This window comes from Xenopus laevis, chromosome 1S (genome assembly GCF_017654675.1).
Source record: "Xenopus laevis strain J_2021 chromosome 1S, Xenopus_laevis_v10.1, whole genome shotgun sequence".
Lineage (NCBI taxonomy): Eukaryota > Metazoa > Chordata > Amphibia > Anura > Pipidae > Xenopus > Xenopus laevis.
The window spans coordinates 48,953,502-48,967,723 of NC_054372.1; the positions used below are offsets into that span (position 1 = coordinate 48,953,502).

Below are 14,222 nucleotides of genomic sequence, written 5' to 3' on the forward strand. Positions count from 1 at the left end.
GCGCAAATTTGCACGATTCGCCGCCGGCCAATAAATTCGCGAAACGGACGCTAAAATTCGCTGGAGGCAAAAAAAAAAAAATGGACGCCGGCATATGCAAATTAGGTGTGGGGAGGGGAAAACATTTTCTACCTCCTTGTTTTGTGACAAAAAGTCACATGATTTCCCTCCCCGCCCCTAATTTACATATGCAAATTAGGATTCGGATTCGGTTCAGACAGGCAGCAGGATTCGTCCGAATCCGAATCCTGCTGAAAAAGTTTAAATCCTGGCCGAATCCTGGATTCGGTGCATCCCTAGTCTCATTATCTAGTTTTCTTCATAAATGATTTTGCTTTTGGGCCCACTAATTCTAGTTATGTCTATGGGTCATTCACTTGGAAGAGAAGAAAGTAGTTAGACAAGTTACTGGCCAGTGTGACTTGGAGCTGGTTTGTCAGGGGGATATTTAGCTTCACCAAGTATGTAGGGATGGGCGAATTTTTTCGCTTTGTTTTGCCGCAGAAATGATGCCCATAGAAATTATGCCAACGTATGGCGTTGTGTGACAAAAAAAAAAAGACACGCGTCAATAAAATTTCTGCGTGCGACAAAATTTTTTTGATGCCCATAGGCTTTAATGGGTGTCGGCGACATTTCTGGCGAAACGAAATTGGTCAAATTCACCCATCCCTACCAGTATGTCCAGTTTTGTTACTGCAGCTATACAATGGCAAGATACCATAGAAAACACATTAATGGAAACATATATACCCCCTGTGTCACTGGGTGTGTTGGGGAGAGAAACAGGATAGAAGTGTGCTTATCAATTGAACGCAGAGCTCCACCACTATTAAAAAAAATAGAAAAGGGAAACAGGCCGTAGAGCGTAGACTGGCAGGAAAACAAAGAGTCTAAATAGATGTAATAATAGATTATAGTATGTAAAGAAAATAGACCATGAGAGTAGAGATTGAGTGAGGAGAGGAAGAATAATAGTACTGAGAGTGGGCACCTGGTCTAAGGTTTTTGGGTGGGCCCCTGGTGTCCCAGTCTGACACTGAGGCCGTATGCCTTCTCCTAAGCTAAAAGTATTTTGTTATCATTAAAAAATATGTGTGGATGCAGTGACAAAAGCATTTTGGCTTTTGGGCCACAGTGTAAGGCTCCTGTTTTTAATAAGCAAATAATGGACTCCTTTTAACTTAGAAGTAGTGTGTCCTGTGATATTTTGGTATATCTAATTCCAGCTGTACCATGGAATATATCAACACCCCATAAAATATTCAGGCACCATCCAGCAAACATGTCACTTATAAAGACCACACTGGCCCATCTCCAAAGGGAAGTGAAGCTGCCTCCTGAAATAAACTGAGAAATGTGAGCATTTTAATAAGCAGTTGCACTGATTACACCAAGAGCAAGAGATCTGACTGCATTGCCATCTGGAAATTAAACTTGGCACACAAGTACTCTGTTAACCCTGTATCAGGTCAGACTGGCTCACAACCAGCATTCCCTCTATTTCCTTCTTGGCTATGTGCGCAAATAAAATAAATATTTTGTGCACATTTTTTTTAAAAGCTTTGTGCTCAGATCCCAATAAATGCAAAATTTTGGGTGTAAAATTCTTTGTGCACACCACAATTTGTTGTGTGGGCTGGCCTCAAAATTTGTGTTTGCCGACAACAAATATGTGCATATATTAAACATACCAAAAACAAGCAATAACCAATACAAGAGGTTAAGAGCTTCCTTCTCCAAAAGAGAGATTCCTTCTCCAAAAGATGGTCTTAATGTGCGTGGGCTCAGAGCAGGTGTCCCTACTTGAACTCCCTCAACGCCAGCTCTGTATTTAGTTAAATTATAGTTTCAAGATAACTGATTCTTAGCATTGTCTTAAATTGTTATGTGAAAATTTTATTAACTCTCTGATCCCTGCTAGTCTGCTGACGCAGAATAAATCTGATAAACTGAAGCAGTTTGTTTAAACTGCAACTAGAATCAACTAGTTTGGGTAGCCTCCCACAGCCATGTGGCAATAAAGCCTTGAATCCATTATACAGGCTGGGTGATTTATTAGCCAATTTGTGTGCCTGCCAGCTCAACATTCTATCAGTTATTCACTAAGCAGATCACAGAGGAGTAGCCCAGCCCCAACAGTAAAAAGCCACACAGACATCAACGCTAAAACAGTAAAATCACTGGGTTTTAACCACGCCCATCTTATGGCCACACCCCTAATTTCCATTTCCATTTTACAAAATTTGGCAGGTTATGAAAGTTTTATCACATTTTTCGGAGCTTTAGGGCAATGCTTTATGAGTTATTTCAGTTTTGCTAACAAAGGTGAAATTGCCCTATAAGTCATGAGTCACAGTTCTCCCAAGAGACTTGCTTATCTTATTAGTTACAAATGTATCAAAGTGCGGCTGCTGAGTATTCTCTGCCGAAAAGCCTCTTATTAAAGTTTCAGAAAATCTGTATCTTTTTCTGGCATTCAGAAACTCCGGACTATTTAATAAAAATTCGGGAATATGGGCTGCTCCACCCCCATGCCTCCTGATGGTGGGTTAGGTACTAATGTGGACAGCATAAATTACCATGAGTTAGAGTCCTGCGCGGGTCCATTTTTTGGAACCCGTACCTAGCCCGTATCTGCAACCTGCAATCCGCAACCCGGACCCGCAATCCACATTCTTACCCGCTACCTGACCCGCAAGTACCTTATCCGCAACCCGGACCTGCTGACCATCAAGAATCAGGAAGTACTGTCATTGTAAACCAGAAGCGACATCATCGGAAGTAGGTGTGATCAGAAAAAAAGGAGTAAAAAAGGAAGTGCTTTCATTGTAAACCGGAAGTGACATCATTGGACGTAGACGTGATCAGAAAAAGAGTAAAAAATGCTATTGAGAAGACCGGCGGCCCGACCCGTGACCCGCGGAACCGCAGACCCGCGTCTATACCCGCACCCGGAACATCTACCCGCAACCCACAGGGTACCTCAGGTTTTTGCGGGTAACCCGCGGGTACCCGACCAGCTACAGGACTCTACCATGAGTACACTATTGTGTATCTGTGGCAGTTGTTTGGTTCTATAAAAGCATAATATTGCACTAGAATGTGTAAAGATTTGACTAATAAAGAACAAGCTTTGCAAGCTGAGAATAATTACATTAACAAAGAAAATCTGACACTGAAAAATGTCATGATATGGTGCATGGTTGCCACATGTGTGGTTTTCCCAGACACCCAGCAGGACATGGCACCTCACTGGGATATTAGTGCAAAGCAAACATGGTCCCTGCAGTTCATGTGGAGGGGGGGGTGTCCTGACTCATAGGTTTAGAAATGTTGGTTTAACAGGATACTGTAACCCTAATGAACTGTATTCCCAGGCATCCATCCCACACAGGGCTGTGTTCTACATGGCAACCCCTGTGCCCTCTTTATAGTCTGCTACATTTATCATTCTAAAGTAGAATAAAAAAACAAATCTGACTGCTGTGCCTTATTTCCATGTGGCAAATTTGGTGAGTGTTAGTAAATGAACCATTGTGGTTCTGTAAATGTTGCCAGAGGATGGTCTGCACTTCAATGTAATGAGTATTTAAAAGTAGGGTTCTGCTGTATTTGCCTGATGAAGAAATTCCTGATATCCTTCAGAACATCAGTCACAGAGCCTGGCACAAGAAGGTAATTGAGGGTAGGTTGCTGTTACTGTGTTCATTTAGTAAATGTGTGTGTAAAATGACGTGCGTCCTACTCTCAACCTGCCCTGAAGTGGCAGTCATGGTGGGCCCTGAAGTGGTAGTCGTGGTGGGCCCTGAAGTGGCAGTCATGGTGGGCCCTGAAGTGGTAGTCGTGGTGGGCCCTGAAGTGGCAGTCATGGTGGGCCCTGAAGTGGCAGTCATGGTGGGCCCTGAAGTGGTAGTCGTGGTGGGCCCTGAAGTGGCAGTCATGGTGGGCCCTGAAGTGGTAGTCGTGGTGGGCCCTGAAGTGGCAGTCATGGTGGGCCCTGAAGTGGTAGTCGTGGTGGGCCCAAGACACCCCAGTCCACGCTGGCTGAATCACCATGAGAAATATAGTTTACTTGTGGAATTCAAATGTTAGTGAAGGGAGAGTGGTATTTTCGGGAAATTTCTTGTCAACAGTAGTGCAGATTTAACTGCTGGTGACAAATCTTACTGTTTCATTGCTCTAAGCAGAGCTGTCAACAAACCCCCCCCCCCCATTTTGTCTCCCATCACTCTTTCACATTCCCCTGATTTCTGGCAATTTCCCACAGTTTGCAGTGAAAATCCAGTATTTGCCTGTGCAGAACGTTTCAGTGATGTCAGTGGAGCGAGGTGTATATACACATACTAATAATAAGGACACTGTTACCTTTCTACTATACTTTGTTTTATGCACTTACATTAAAAAGTACCTATAACCCTATTAAAAACAAAAAGATCCATTCCCCATGTGCAGGGAATTGTGGGGCTTGGAGCATGCAGGCTAAGGACAGATGGCTGTTGATACAAAGTAACAGTAGTCAGCCAGCTCAGCAAAGTAGTCAGACAGATAAGAAGGAGAGCAGGGGCCTAGGCTTAGGGAACTGTTAGAAACCATTAAAAATCATGAAAAGTCTGCATATTTTTTAATTGATGCATATTGCAAAGTTGCTTGAAATTATGTTTACTTTTCAAAAAGCTTAAATTACGTTTGTGTGTAGTTCCCCTTTATGGGTAAGGACACACCTGGGGATTTGGGGAGATTTAGTCGCCCCGCGACTAACCCCCCCACCGAACTGCTTCCCCGTGTCTTCCGTCTGCTTCAATTAAAAAATCCCTACACCAATGCACTCGTGGCGCTTCGATTTCCGAAGTCGCCCTTAGTTTACTCATGAGGAAACGACTTCGGAAATCGAAGCGCCGCGAGTGCATTGGCGCAGGCGGTTTTTTATTGAAGCAGACGGAAGACATGGGGAAGCAGTTCGGGGGAAGATTAGTCGCCCCAAAGAAGGGCCGATTAGTCGCCGGGCAACTAAATCTCCCCAAATCTCCAGGTGTGCCCTAACCCTAAGGATTGTTTTAATAAACAGATAAATAACAGTGCTTACTGTTTAATTAGGTGAAGTGAAAATAAAAGAGATAATAGAGTATGACTGTGTATGCTGAAATACAAAGCTTATGGGGCTGACGTTGCATGGGAGGATGTGACAGAACAGAGGAATGGGGCAGCAGCAGGTAGAAGGCTGCAGCAAACAGGAGTGACAGGAAGAGCAGGAAGGAGGGCGGGGCCACACATAGCAGAGGGCGGGGCCACACAGAGCAGAGGGAGTGGCCACAGACTGCTGGGGGAGGGAGTTGGGAGCTGGAAGGAGGGAGGTGGGCGGAGAGAGTAGGACAGGGAAAAGCTGCTGCAGCCCGAGCAATCACTCACACGGGGCGATTAACTGGGAGACGTAATTAGTCTCTTTGCTTACGTTCTGGTATATGGAGACTAGAAGAAATCGCTGCGTCTGCTAGTCCTGCAGGTGAGCGCTTTGTCTACTGCAAACGGATCGCCCTGCTTGTGCGACTTTATCATTGCAGCCAATGCTGGGAGCCGGTGATCTCATTGCACAGACTGTCAGCGAATAACATGAATGGGGAATCAGCGATGTAACGGAGAGATGAGTCTCCCTCAATGGCCAATGTGATACCTGTCAGCCTGTCATCTGTTTCCACTGTCGGGAGGGAGACGAGGGTGAATGTCCTGCATCGACTGCTGCCATCATCATCATCATCACCCCGCATCATGTTGCCTATTGTTATGTCCACACAGAGGATGCTGCACTCACTGCCTGCTGTCCCCCAGCTTGTCCTGTCCGTGGCTTCATACTGAGAACTGACCAAACACACCATGTGGGTGAATCCAGAGGAGGTTTTACTGGCAAACGCCCTATGGGTCACAGAGAGGGCCAATCCCTATTTCATCCTGCAGAGGAGGAAGGGACATGGCACTAGAGGAAGCGGGGGACTGGCAGGTAAGGACTGTGTCCTGCTTTATTTCTCAGGAAGTTTTGTCAAGGCCAGGGGCCTAATAAAGGGAATCTCCACCCCACTGTTTCTTATTTTGTATAATTCATCCAAGAAGGATTCAAAAAGTTCTGTAATTTCTACTGGTTATTGTCAGAAGCAATTTCACCGTATTGAAGGGCCTCATGGAGATCCACTCGTTATAACGTGGGGACCCATTTTCAGGTTCTGATTAATGTTAGTACAGCTATGGGATCCCTTATCCGGAAGCCCGTTATCCAGAAAAGCTCCGCATTACAGAAAGGCCATCTCCCATAGACTCCATTTTATCCAAATTTTAAAGACAATTTCCTTTTACTTTGTAATAATTATAGGGATGCACCGAATCCACTATTTTGGATTCAGCCAAACCCCAGAATCCTTTGTGAAAGATTCAGCCGAATACTGAACCAAATCTGAATCCTAATTTGCATATGCAAATTAGGGGTGGTAAGGGGAATTTTTGTGTGTGTCAAAAAGTCACGCAATTTCCCTTCCGCCCCTAATTTGCAAATGCAAATTAGGATCCGTTTCGGCCAGGCAGAAGGATTCGGCCGAATCCTGCTGAAAAAGGCAGAATCCCGAACCGAATCCTGGATTAGGTGCATCCCTAATAATAAAACAGTACCAGATATAATTAATCCTAACTGGAAGCAAAACCAGCCTATTGGGTTTATTTTAGGGATGCACCGAATCCAGGATTCGGTTTGGGATACGGCCTTTTTCAGCAGGATTCTGATTCGGCCGAATCCGAATTCTTATTTGCATATGCAAATTAGGGTTTGGATTTGGTTCGGTATTCGGCCGAATCTTTTGCAAAGGGTTTGGAGGTTCGGCCGAATCCAAAAAAGTGGATTCGGTGCATCCCTAGTTTGTTTACTGTTTAAATGATATTCTAGTAGATTCAAGTAGACTTAAAGGGATCCTGTCATCAGAAAACATGTTTTTTTCAAAATGCGCCAGTTAATAGTGCTACTCCAGAAGAATTCTGCACTGAAATCCATTTCTCAAAAGAGCAAATAGGTTTTTTTATATTCAATTTTGAAATCTGACATGGGGCTAGACATTTTGTCAATTTCCCAGCTGCCCCTGGTCATGTGACGTGCCTGCACTTTAGGAGAGAAATGCTTTCTGGCAGGCTGCTGTTTTTCCTTCTCAATGTAACTGAATGTGTCTCAGTGAGACATGGGTTTTTACTATTGAGTGTTGTTCTTAGATCTACCAGGCAGCTGTTATCTTGTGTTAGGGAGCTGTTATCTGGTTACCTTCCCATTGTTCTTTTGTTTGGCTGCTGGGGGAGAAATGGAGGGGAGTGATATCACTCTAAATTGCAGTACAGCAGTAAAGAGTGATTGAAGTTTATCAGAGCACATGTCACATGACTTGGGGCAGCTGGGAAATTGACAATATGTCTAGCCCCATGTCAGATTTCAAAATTGAATATAAAAAAATCTGTTTGCTCTTTTGATAAATGGATTTCAGTGCAGAATTCTGCTGGAGCAGCACTATTAACTGATTCATTTTGAAAAAAATTTTTTTTCCCATGACAGTATCCCTTTAAGGTATGAAGATCCAAAATACCGAAAGATCCATTATCCAGAAAACCCCAGGTCCCAAGCATTCTGGATAACAGGTCCCATACCTGTATAATTGAATATCCAGTTCTAATGAGTTATTTTTTTATTGGCGGGGTGCAAAAAGCATAATAAGGAGCAAGCCACCATATTTTCTACGCTTTGCACCTGCCCCTCTGTAAGCACCTGTTGGAACAGATTGTTGCACTCCAGAATGAAATGCAAGAACCTGTGATTTTGCCACAAATACAGCACAACCTGCATATGACAGTGCTGGACTCATGAGGGGTGAACTGGGGAAGACATGTGGAAATCTCCCATCCCGCTCCATCATTTGCATTTCAGATGCGCAAGTTAGGAAGCAGAGTTGGCACATAGTGTGAAGGATACCAGTGACCTTGCACCAGATGTTTGATCCCGTGCAAGGTGCAGGCAGAGCAATGTCACAGGGTAAAAGCTCATGTCTGGCACATTGGTCTTGTGAGTACTCCATTGAGTTACAAAAACAAAAAACGAATTTGTGCCACCCACTACAGGACCCTTGTCCTATATTACAAGAACAACATGGAACTTTGTATATTAAAGCGCCTGTGTTGTCCGGGCATTTATATGACTTTGCTAAGCAAAAGTAATTGCTTTTATACATTCCATGGAAGTGCAAGGTGTAGTTATTTTTATAGGCAGCAGTTGTGTAACCTTGTGAATGGGATACATTACTATAGAATGAATTTATCACTGTTGGCAATTAAAATGCAACCTAAGCAAATCAATTCTAGTGACTGATTTTTGACTGTAATCATATCATTTCTATTGGTCAGAATCACAGTCTATTCCCAATCCCCCTCTGCTATGACAAATGAGTTACTGATGCTACCCTCCTCCAACAGAATTCTTCAATTCCTGCAGAATCTGTTGTATGTAACTTGTGCTGTGCAACCACATATCAGTGTTATCTCACAAGATAATACATCATAAACCCTTTTCATTCCTATACGTGGTTCATAGTAAACCATTCACATAATATAGAATTTTCTCCCTGAACGTTAATACGTTTTACAGTATTAAAACCAGTAGTGTATCATTCAAGGCTGCACATAGGGCAGTGTTCTCTGAGGCTCCTTTTTACTGAGCCAAAATTATATTTCACACAAACACAATTAATAATTTAAATGTCTGCAACAAGTACAACTAATAGCAATCAGACTCTTGCTTTCATGAGTCTCTTTGTAATGATCAAGGGAAGAGCAAGCCCTTGTATTCTCTATATTACTTAAAAATAATGGACAACCAGAGTTAGGATATTATGGAGAAAGGGTGACGCTGGAAATGCTGTTCACATCTTAACATAGTAATAAAAATAGCTGTTAACATATTTACAGTAAATGGGTGTATATAGTTAACATACAAATTACATTCAAAAAACAACAGCTCACAATCTAAAACATATTCTATTTAACCAAACATTTTCAGCACTCACCCTCGTGCCTCTTTGGCTGAGATGCAGCCAAAACGTTAGTTTCTTAATAAATTCTTTATACCTTTTGGATAAGACCTGTGAGTGCGGCTTCATCATTGGAGGATCGTATGCGTAACTACAGGTATAGGATCCCTTATTTGGAAACCCGATATCCAGAAAGCTCAGAATTACAGAATGGCTGTCTCTCATAGACTCCATTTTATCCAAATAATCCAAATTTTTAAAAATGATTTCCTTTTTCTCTCTAAAGAGGTTATTTGCTAAAGTCCGGTCGGCTTTTTGGTGACAAAATAACATTTTTCGCTTTTCTTTCTTTTTTTTAAACCTGAATTTTTAGGGATTTATTGAAGTCCGATGGTGCAAAAAGTGTAAATCCAAAAATCCGCCATATCCGATCTGCTGGGGTTGTATATATAAGTCTGTAGGGGACTATCCTGTTCGGAGGTTTCTGTGGTCTGCTCTGGAATTAGCCAGGAAATTCTAAAATTTTGGTCTTTTCTGGAAAAAGCCTGAGAAAATTGTATGGTTTTGGAAAAAACAAAAAAAAATTGTACAATTCAGGTTTTTGCTCGAATCGTATTCCCCCCCCCCATCCGATTAAATTGTGCTTTTTTAAATAATAAATAAGGTCCAATCCTGGATTCTAGTTTGGCCGGACTTTTTTTCATTTAAATAATCAGAAAAATTAGGATTTTACTAAATAACGCTCTTATGTAAAGGCACACAATTAGTGATATACTAACGTATGCTTTGAAAGTCAAGTGTGGAACAGAAAATTAGCTTCAGAATTGCCAGTAATAAAAGAAAGTAGAGAGAAGTAGAATTACCCACAAAATCATAAAGAAAATCCAGTGAAAAACTTGGTAAACATCAAACATTATAAAGCATTCTGTAATGTATGTATGTTTAGCACCTGCAGCTATGAAAGCCCTGGGAAACGCCCTCTTGCTTGGCCTCGATACAGCTGCTTCACCAGTTTCCATTTTGTTTGGTTTGCCACCAGTGCTACAAGTTAGTCACATAGAAATGATGGCACGACTGCACCATGCGAGATGCCAAATAATATGTCACAGTTGTAAAAACAGAAGTTGTTTATGAATGATTTTGTTTACACTTTTGTTATGCACAACATTGTTATGCCAGGTATGTTTGGTATTAACTTGGGCCTTAAATGGGTTCAAAGGGTTGACTCTAGCAGGTCTGTCATATGCTGGTAATTAGAACAGCAGGGTGACTTTTGGTTTTGGAATCTGGTTGCTGGCTGCTGGAGTGGGCAGGTTAGTTGAATACCCCTGAGCTATGCAGGTAATTATGAGACTTGTATGGGTCCCATTACTATTTGTAGCCTTGGTTTACACAGAGGATAGTCAGGGAGATATCTCTATGTAGCAAGTGATGGTATGGGTGAGGTAGGACTGCTTAAGGATGCTGGAAGGTTGTTTTCAATCTTCATTATTACAACTCTTACTGTTGATAACCTAAAAACCACATTGAAGCGGCTTTGCTAGAATGATGAGCTAATGATGCTAAAAGAGAAAAGACTGAATGCAGAATGCCATTATTGATCTGAATGAGCTTGATTTTATCTGTAAATTAATAAGGCACCTCTTGCTGTGGTGCATCTCCTTTCTCGTGTGACCTTGGAGGCCATTATCTTTAAGTTCATTCTACTTTTCCCAATGTAGATATTTGACAAGATTATCTGCTGGCTAATCAACACAATTAGCTGCATTCCCAGGTTCTCTTTCGAAAAGCAAGTAATAAGGCCACTTAAGGTGGCCATACTCTTCCAGATCCGTTTGTTTGGCAAGGTTGCTAAGCAAGGGGATATTGGACTGATGCACAGATGCAGGTGTTTTGGCACTAATTTGTGGTGGGGGTATTTAGGTCTGCTTCTAAACCTAAGATCCAACCTTAAGAAAGAAACATCCGATCAATAAAAATGAATTTCCATAAGACTTATGAGTGCAGTTTTTATGATGAAATAGTACTGTAAAAATATATCTATATAGTCTGCCTTTGTATATACGTGTGTGAGCATGTATCTATTTATGTTTAAATATACATAGAACACTGTGTTTGGTTGATATGTTTGATGCCTTCTGCCTTTCATGGAGCTTTCAGTAGGGATGTCGCGGACTGTTCGCCAGCGAACTAATTCGCGCGAACATCGGCCGTTCGCGTCCGCCGAATGTTCGCGAACGTCGCGCGACGTTCGCCAATTTGGGTTCGCCTTAGCTGGCGCTTATTTTTGCCCTCTCACCCCAGACCAGCAGATACATGGCAGCCAATCAGGAAGCTCTCCCTCCTGGACCACCCCCACACCCCCTGGACCACTCCCCTTCCATATATAAACTGAAGCCCTGCAGCGTTTTTTCATTCTGCCTGTGTGTGCTTGGAAGAGCTAGTGTAGGGAGAGAGCTGTTTAGTGATTTGAGGGACAGTTGATAGTAACTTTGCTGGCTAGTAATCTACTTGATACTGCTCTGTATTGTAGGGACAGAACTCTGCAGGGATTTGAGGGACATTTTAGGTTAGGTAGCTTTGCTGACTAGTAATCTACCTTCTACTGCAGTGCTCTGTATGTAGCTGCTGTGGGCACTGCTTCTGATCTCATCTGCTGACTGCTGTAATAACCCAATAGTCCTTGTAAGGGGACTGCTTTTATTTTCTTTTTTCTTTTTTTACTTTGCTTCTATAAGAGCCCAGTGCTATTAGTCTAGCTGTGTTGGGGAGTGGGACTGGTGTGCTGCTCCTCCTAGTAGTTCACCACTACCAGCACCAACCAGAGTCAAAATTGTAACAAAGTATATTATTTGCACCTGTTAGCTGTTCTGAGCTCTCTGCCAAAAGCCAATTAAGTTAGAAACTGTTTTTTTTCTGGCTGTTCAGTGCAGAGAAAAGAGGGACTTTCCAGTACAAAAGAGGGACAGGGGGTTGAGTGGTCAAAAGAGGGACAAGTGGTATGCAAGTGCCACCTAGCTGTGTGAGCTTTTTCACATTCTGTCTAAATAACAATAATAATTCCGTGTCCGTAAACATCACCTGAGTGATGTTTTTACAGCAGCAATAATATATTCCGTATCCACTACTGTATACGTTGCCCTTGCAGGCATTGTTTGCCCAGTCTTTAACCAAGTGCCACCTAGCTGTGTGAGCTTTTTCACATTCCGTGTCCAGAAACATCACCTGAGTGACGTAGTGTGATTTCTGCCCTTTACAGCACAAAACGCAGCGCTGTGTCAACAATGTATTTTTCAGATACATTTTTGCCCTTGATCCCCCTCTGGCATGCCACTGTCCAGGTCGTTGCACCCTTTAAACAACTTTAAAATCATTTTTCTAGCCAGAAATGTCTTTTCTAGCTTTTAAAATTCGCCTTCCCATTGAAGTCTATGGGGTTCGCAACGTTCGCGAACCGTTCGCATTTTTGGACGCAAGTTCGCGAACATTTTTTCTGCCGTTCGCTACATCCCTAGCTTTCAGGCTGTGGCATATAAGGCAAGTTGATTCCTGCATCTAAATAAAACCATAGTTCTGAAACTAGTTGTAGAATTCCCACACTGATTGCAATGGAATCACTAACCTGATCAATCACTGTTTTTGGTTGAAATTATATTTCCACGTGACAAATAATTTACTAGTAGACTAATATAGAAAATCAACAGACCCAACAGTCGTGACATGCATGCTGCTGATTCTGTGATTGAATCATTAATTGAGGCTTGTTCTAGATAAACGCAGTGTTCAAAATAATAATAGCTTGTTCCAAATAATAGCAGTGCGGAGTTCAATTAGTGAGGTCATTCATTTTGTGAAAAAACGGGTGTCAATAACGGCCTTTATTTAAGGAAGGAAGGCAGCAAATGTTGTGCATGCTGGTTATAGTGCATTTCTCTCTGAAAATCCAAGTAAAATTGGTCGTTCCCGTTGATTGGAGAGGGGAAAATATATAAAGCAGTGCAGAAAAAAAGATAAGAAATGTATCAAATAAAGGTATCAATTTAGAACAGTTTAGAGAGTCAGGAGCCCCCTGCCCAGAGCTGCTTCAGAAAGACATAAGGTGAAAAATTAAACTTTAGACTTCAATATTAGAAAAATGGTCTCAAATAGAAAATGATTGGAAAAAATTATTTATTTCTGGTGAACTATCACTGAAAAAAGTGTTGGCAGGTTAACAACCCTTTAAAAGCACTGGAATGTTTTAATAAATGTATATTGGAACGTTGCTTGGCGTTATGTTTTCTTTTATCGGGCAAATTTTTAAACAAAACTATTAACAATTTGCGTGTTACAGTTTTGTGCTTCATATTTTTAGGGCTGCTTGTGGGAACGCTGGATGTTGTCTTGGATTCCAGTGCAAGAGTTGCACCTTATCGCATCCTTTATCAGACACCCGACTCTCTAGTATACTGGACCATTGCGTGTGGTAAGGAAAACTGCTCCCCAGATTATTTTTCATGAAAACGTCACTGCAGAAAAGCCAGTGATTGGTGTTATCCAAGCAGACATCTAAAGGCTTCTGTTGTATGTGAGATGTGTGTGGAATTAAATTAAGATGTAATGTTTTCTAATGGTCCAATAATTTATTTCTGTTTTTCATGTGGCATAATCCATATTGCATTTGTCATTGTTTTCTCTGTATTTAGGAGGCTGTCGGAGGGAGGTAACAGAGTATTGGGAGTGGCTGGAGGTTAACCTGCTGCAGACCCTCTCTATATTTGAAAATGAAAATGATATCACAACATTTGTGAAAGGAAAAATTCAGGTGCTTCTCTTTCTTTATTTTGGTGTTTAAAGGGATACTGTCATGGGAAAAAAATTTTTTTTCAAAATGAATCAGTTAATAGTGCTGCTCCAGCAGAATTCTGCATTGAAATCCATTTCTCAAAAGAGCAAACAGATTTTTTTATATTCAATTTTGAAATCTGACATGGGGCTAGACATTTTGTCCATTTCCCAGCTGCCCGATGTCATGTGACTTGTGCCTGCACTTCAGGAGAGAAATGCTTTCTGGCAGGCTGCTGTTTTTCCTTCTCAATGTAACTGAATGTGTCCCAGTGGGACATGGGTTTTTACTATTGAGTGTTGTTCTTAGATCTACCAGGCAGCTGTTATCTTGTGTTAGTGAGCTGTTATCTGGTT

At 41.9% G+C, this 14,222-nt stretch overlaps 1 protein-coding gene across 1 annotated transcript in view; it reads left to right on the forward strand.

The window, feature by feature from the left end:
• Window positions 1–5,366: 5,366 nt before the first annotated feature.
• The window catches only part of LOC108706674 (TBC1 domain family member 9), a 30,139-nt gene continuing 21,283 nt past the window's right edge, over window positions 5,367–14,222 (forward strand). Inside the window, exons 1-3 of the mRNA XM_018243287.2 lie at window positions 5,367–5,995; window positions 13,396–13,506; window positions 13,727–13,845. Of these exons, the coding sequence (XP_018098776.1) occupies window positions 5,872–5,995; window positions 13,396–13,506; window positions 13,727–13,845 (354 nt within the window). The 5' untranslated portion in view covers window positions 5,367–5,871. The remainder of the gene's footprint in view (window positions 5,996–13,395; window positions 13,507–13,726; window positions 13,846–14,222) is intronic.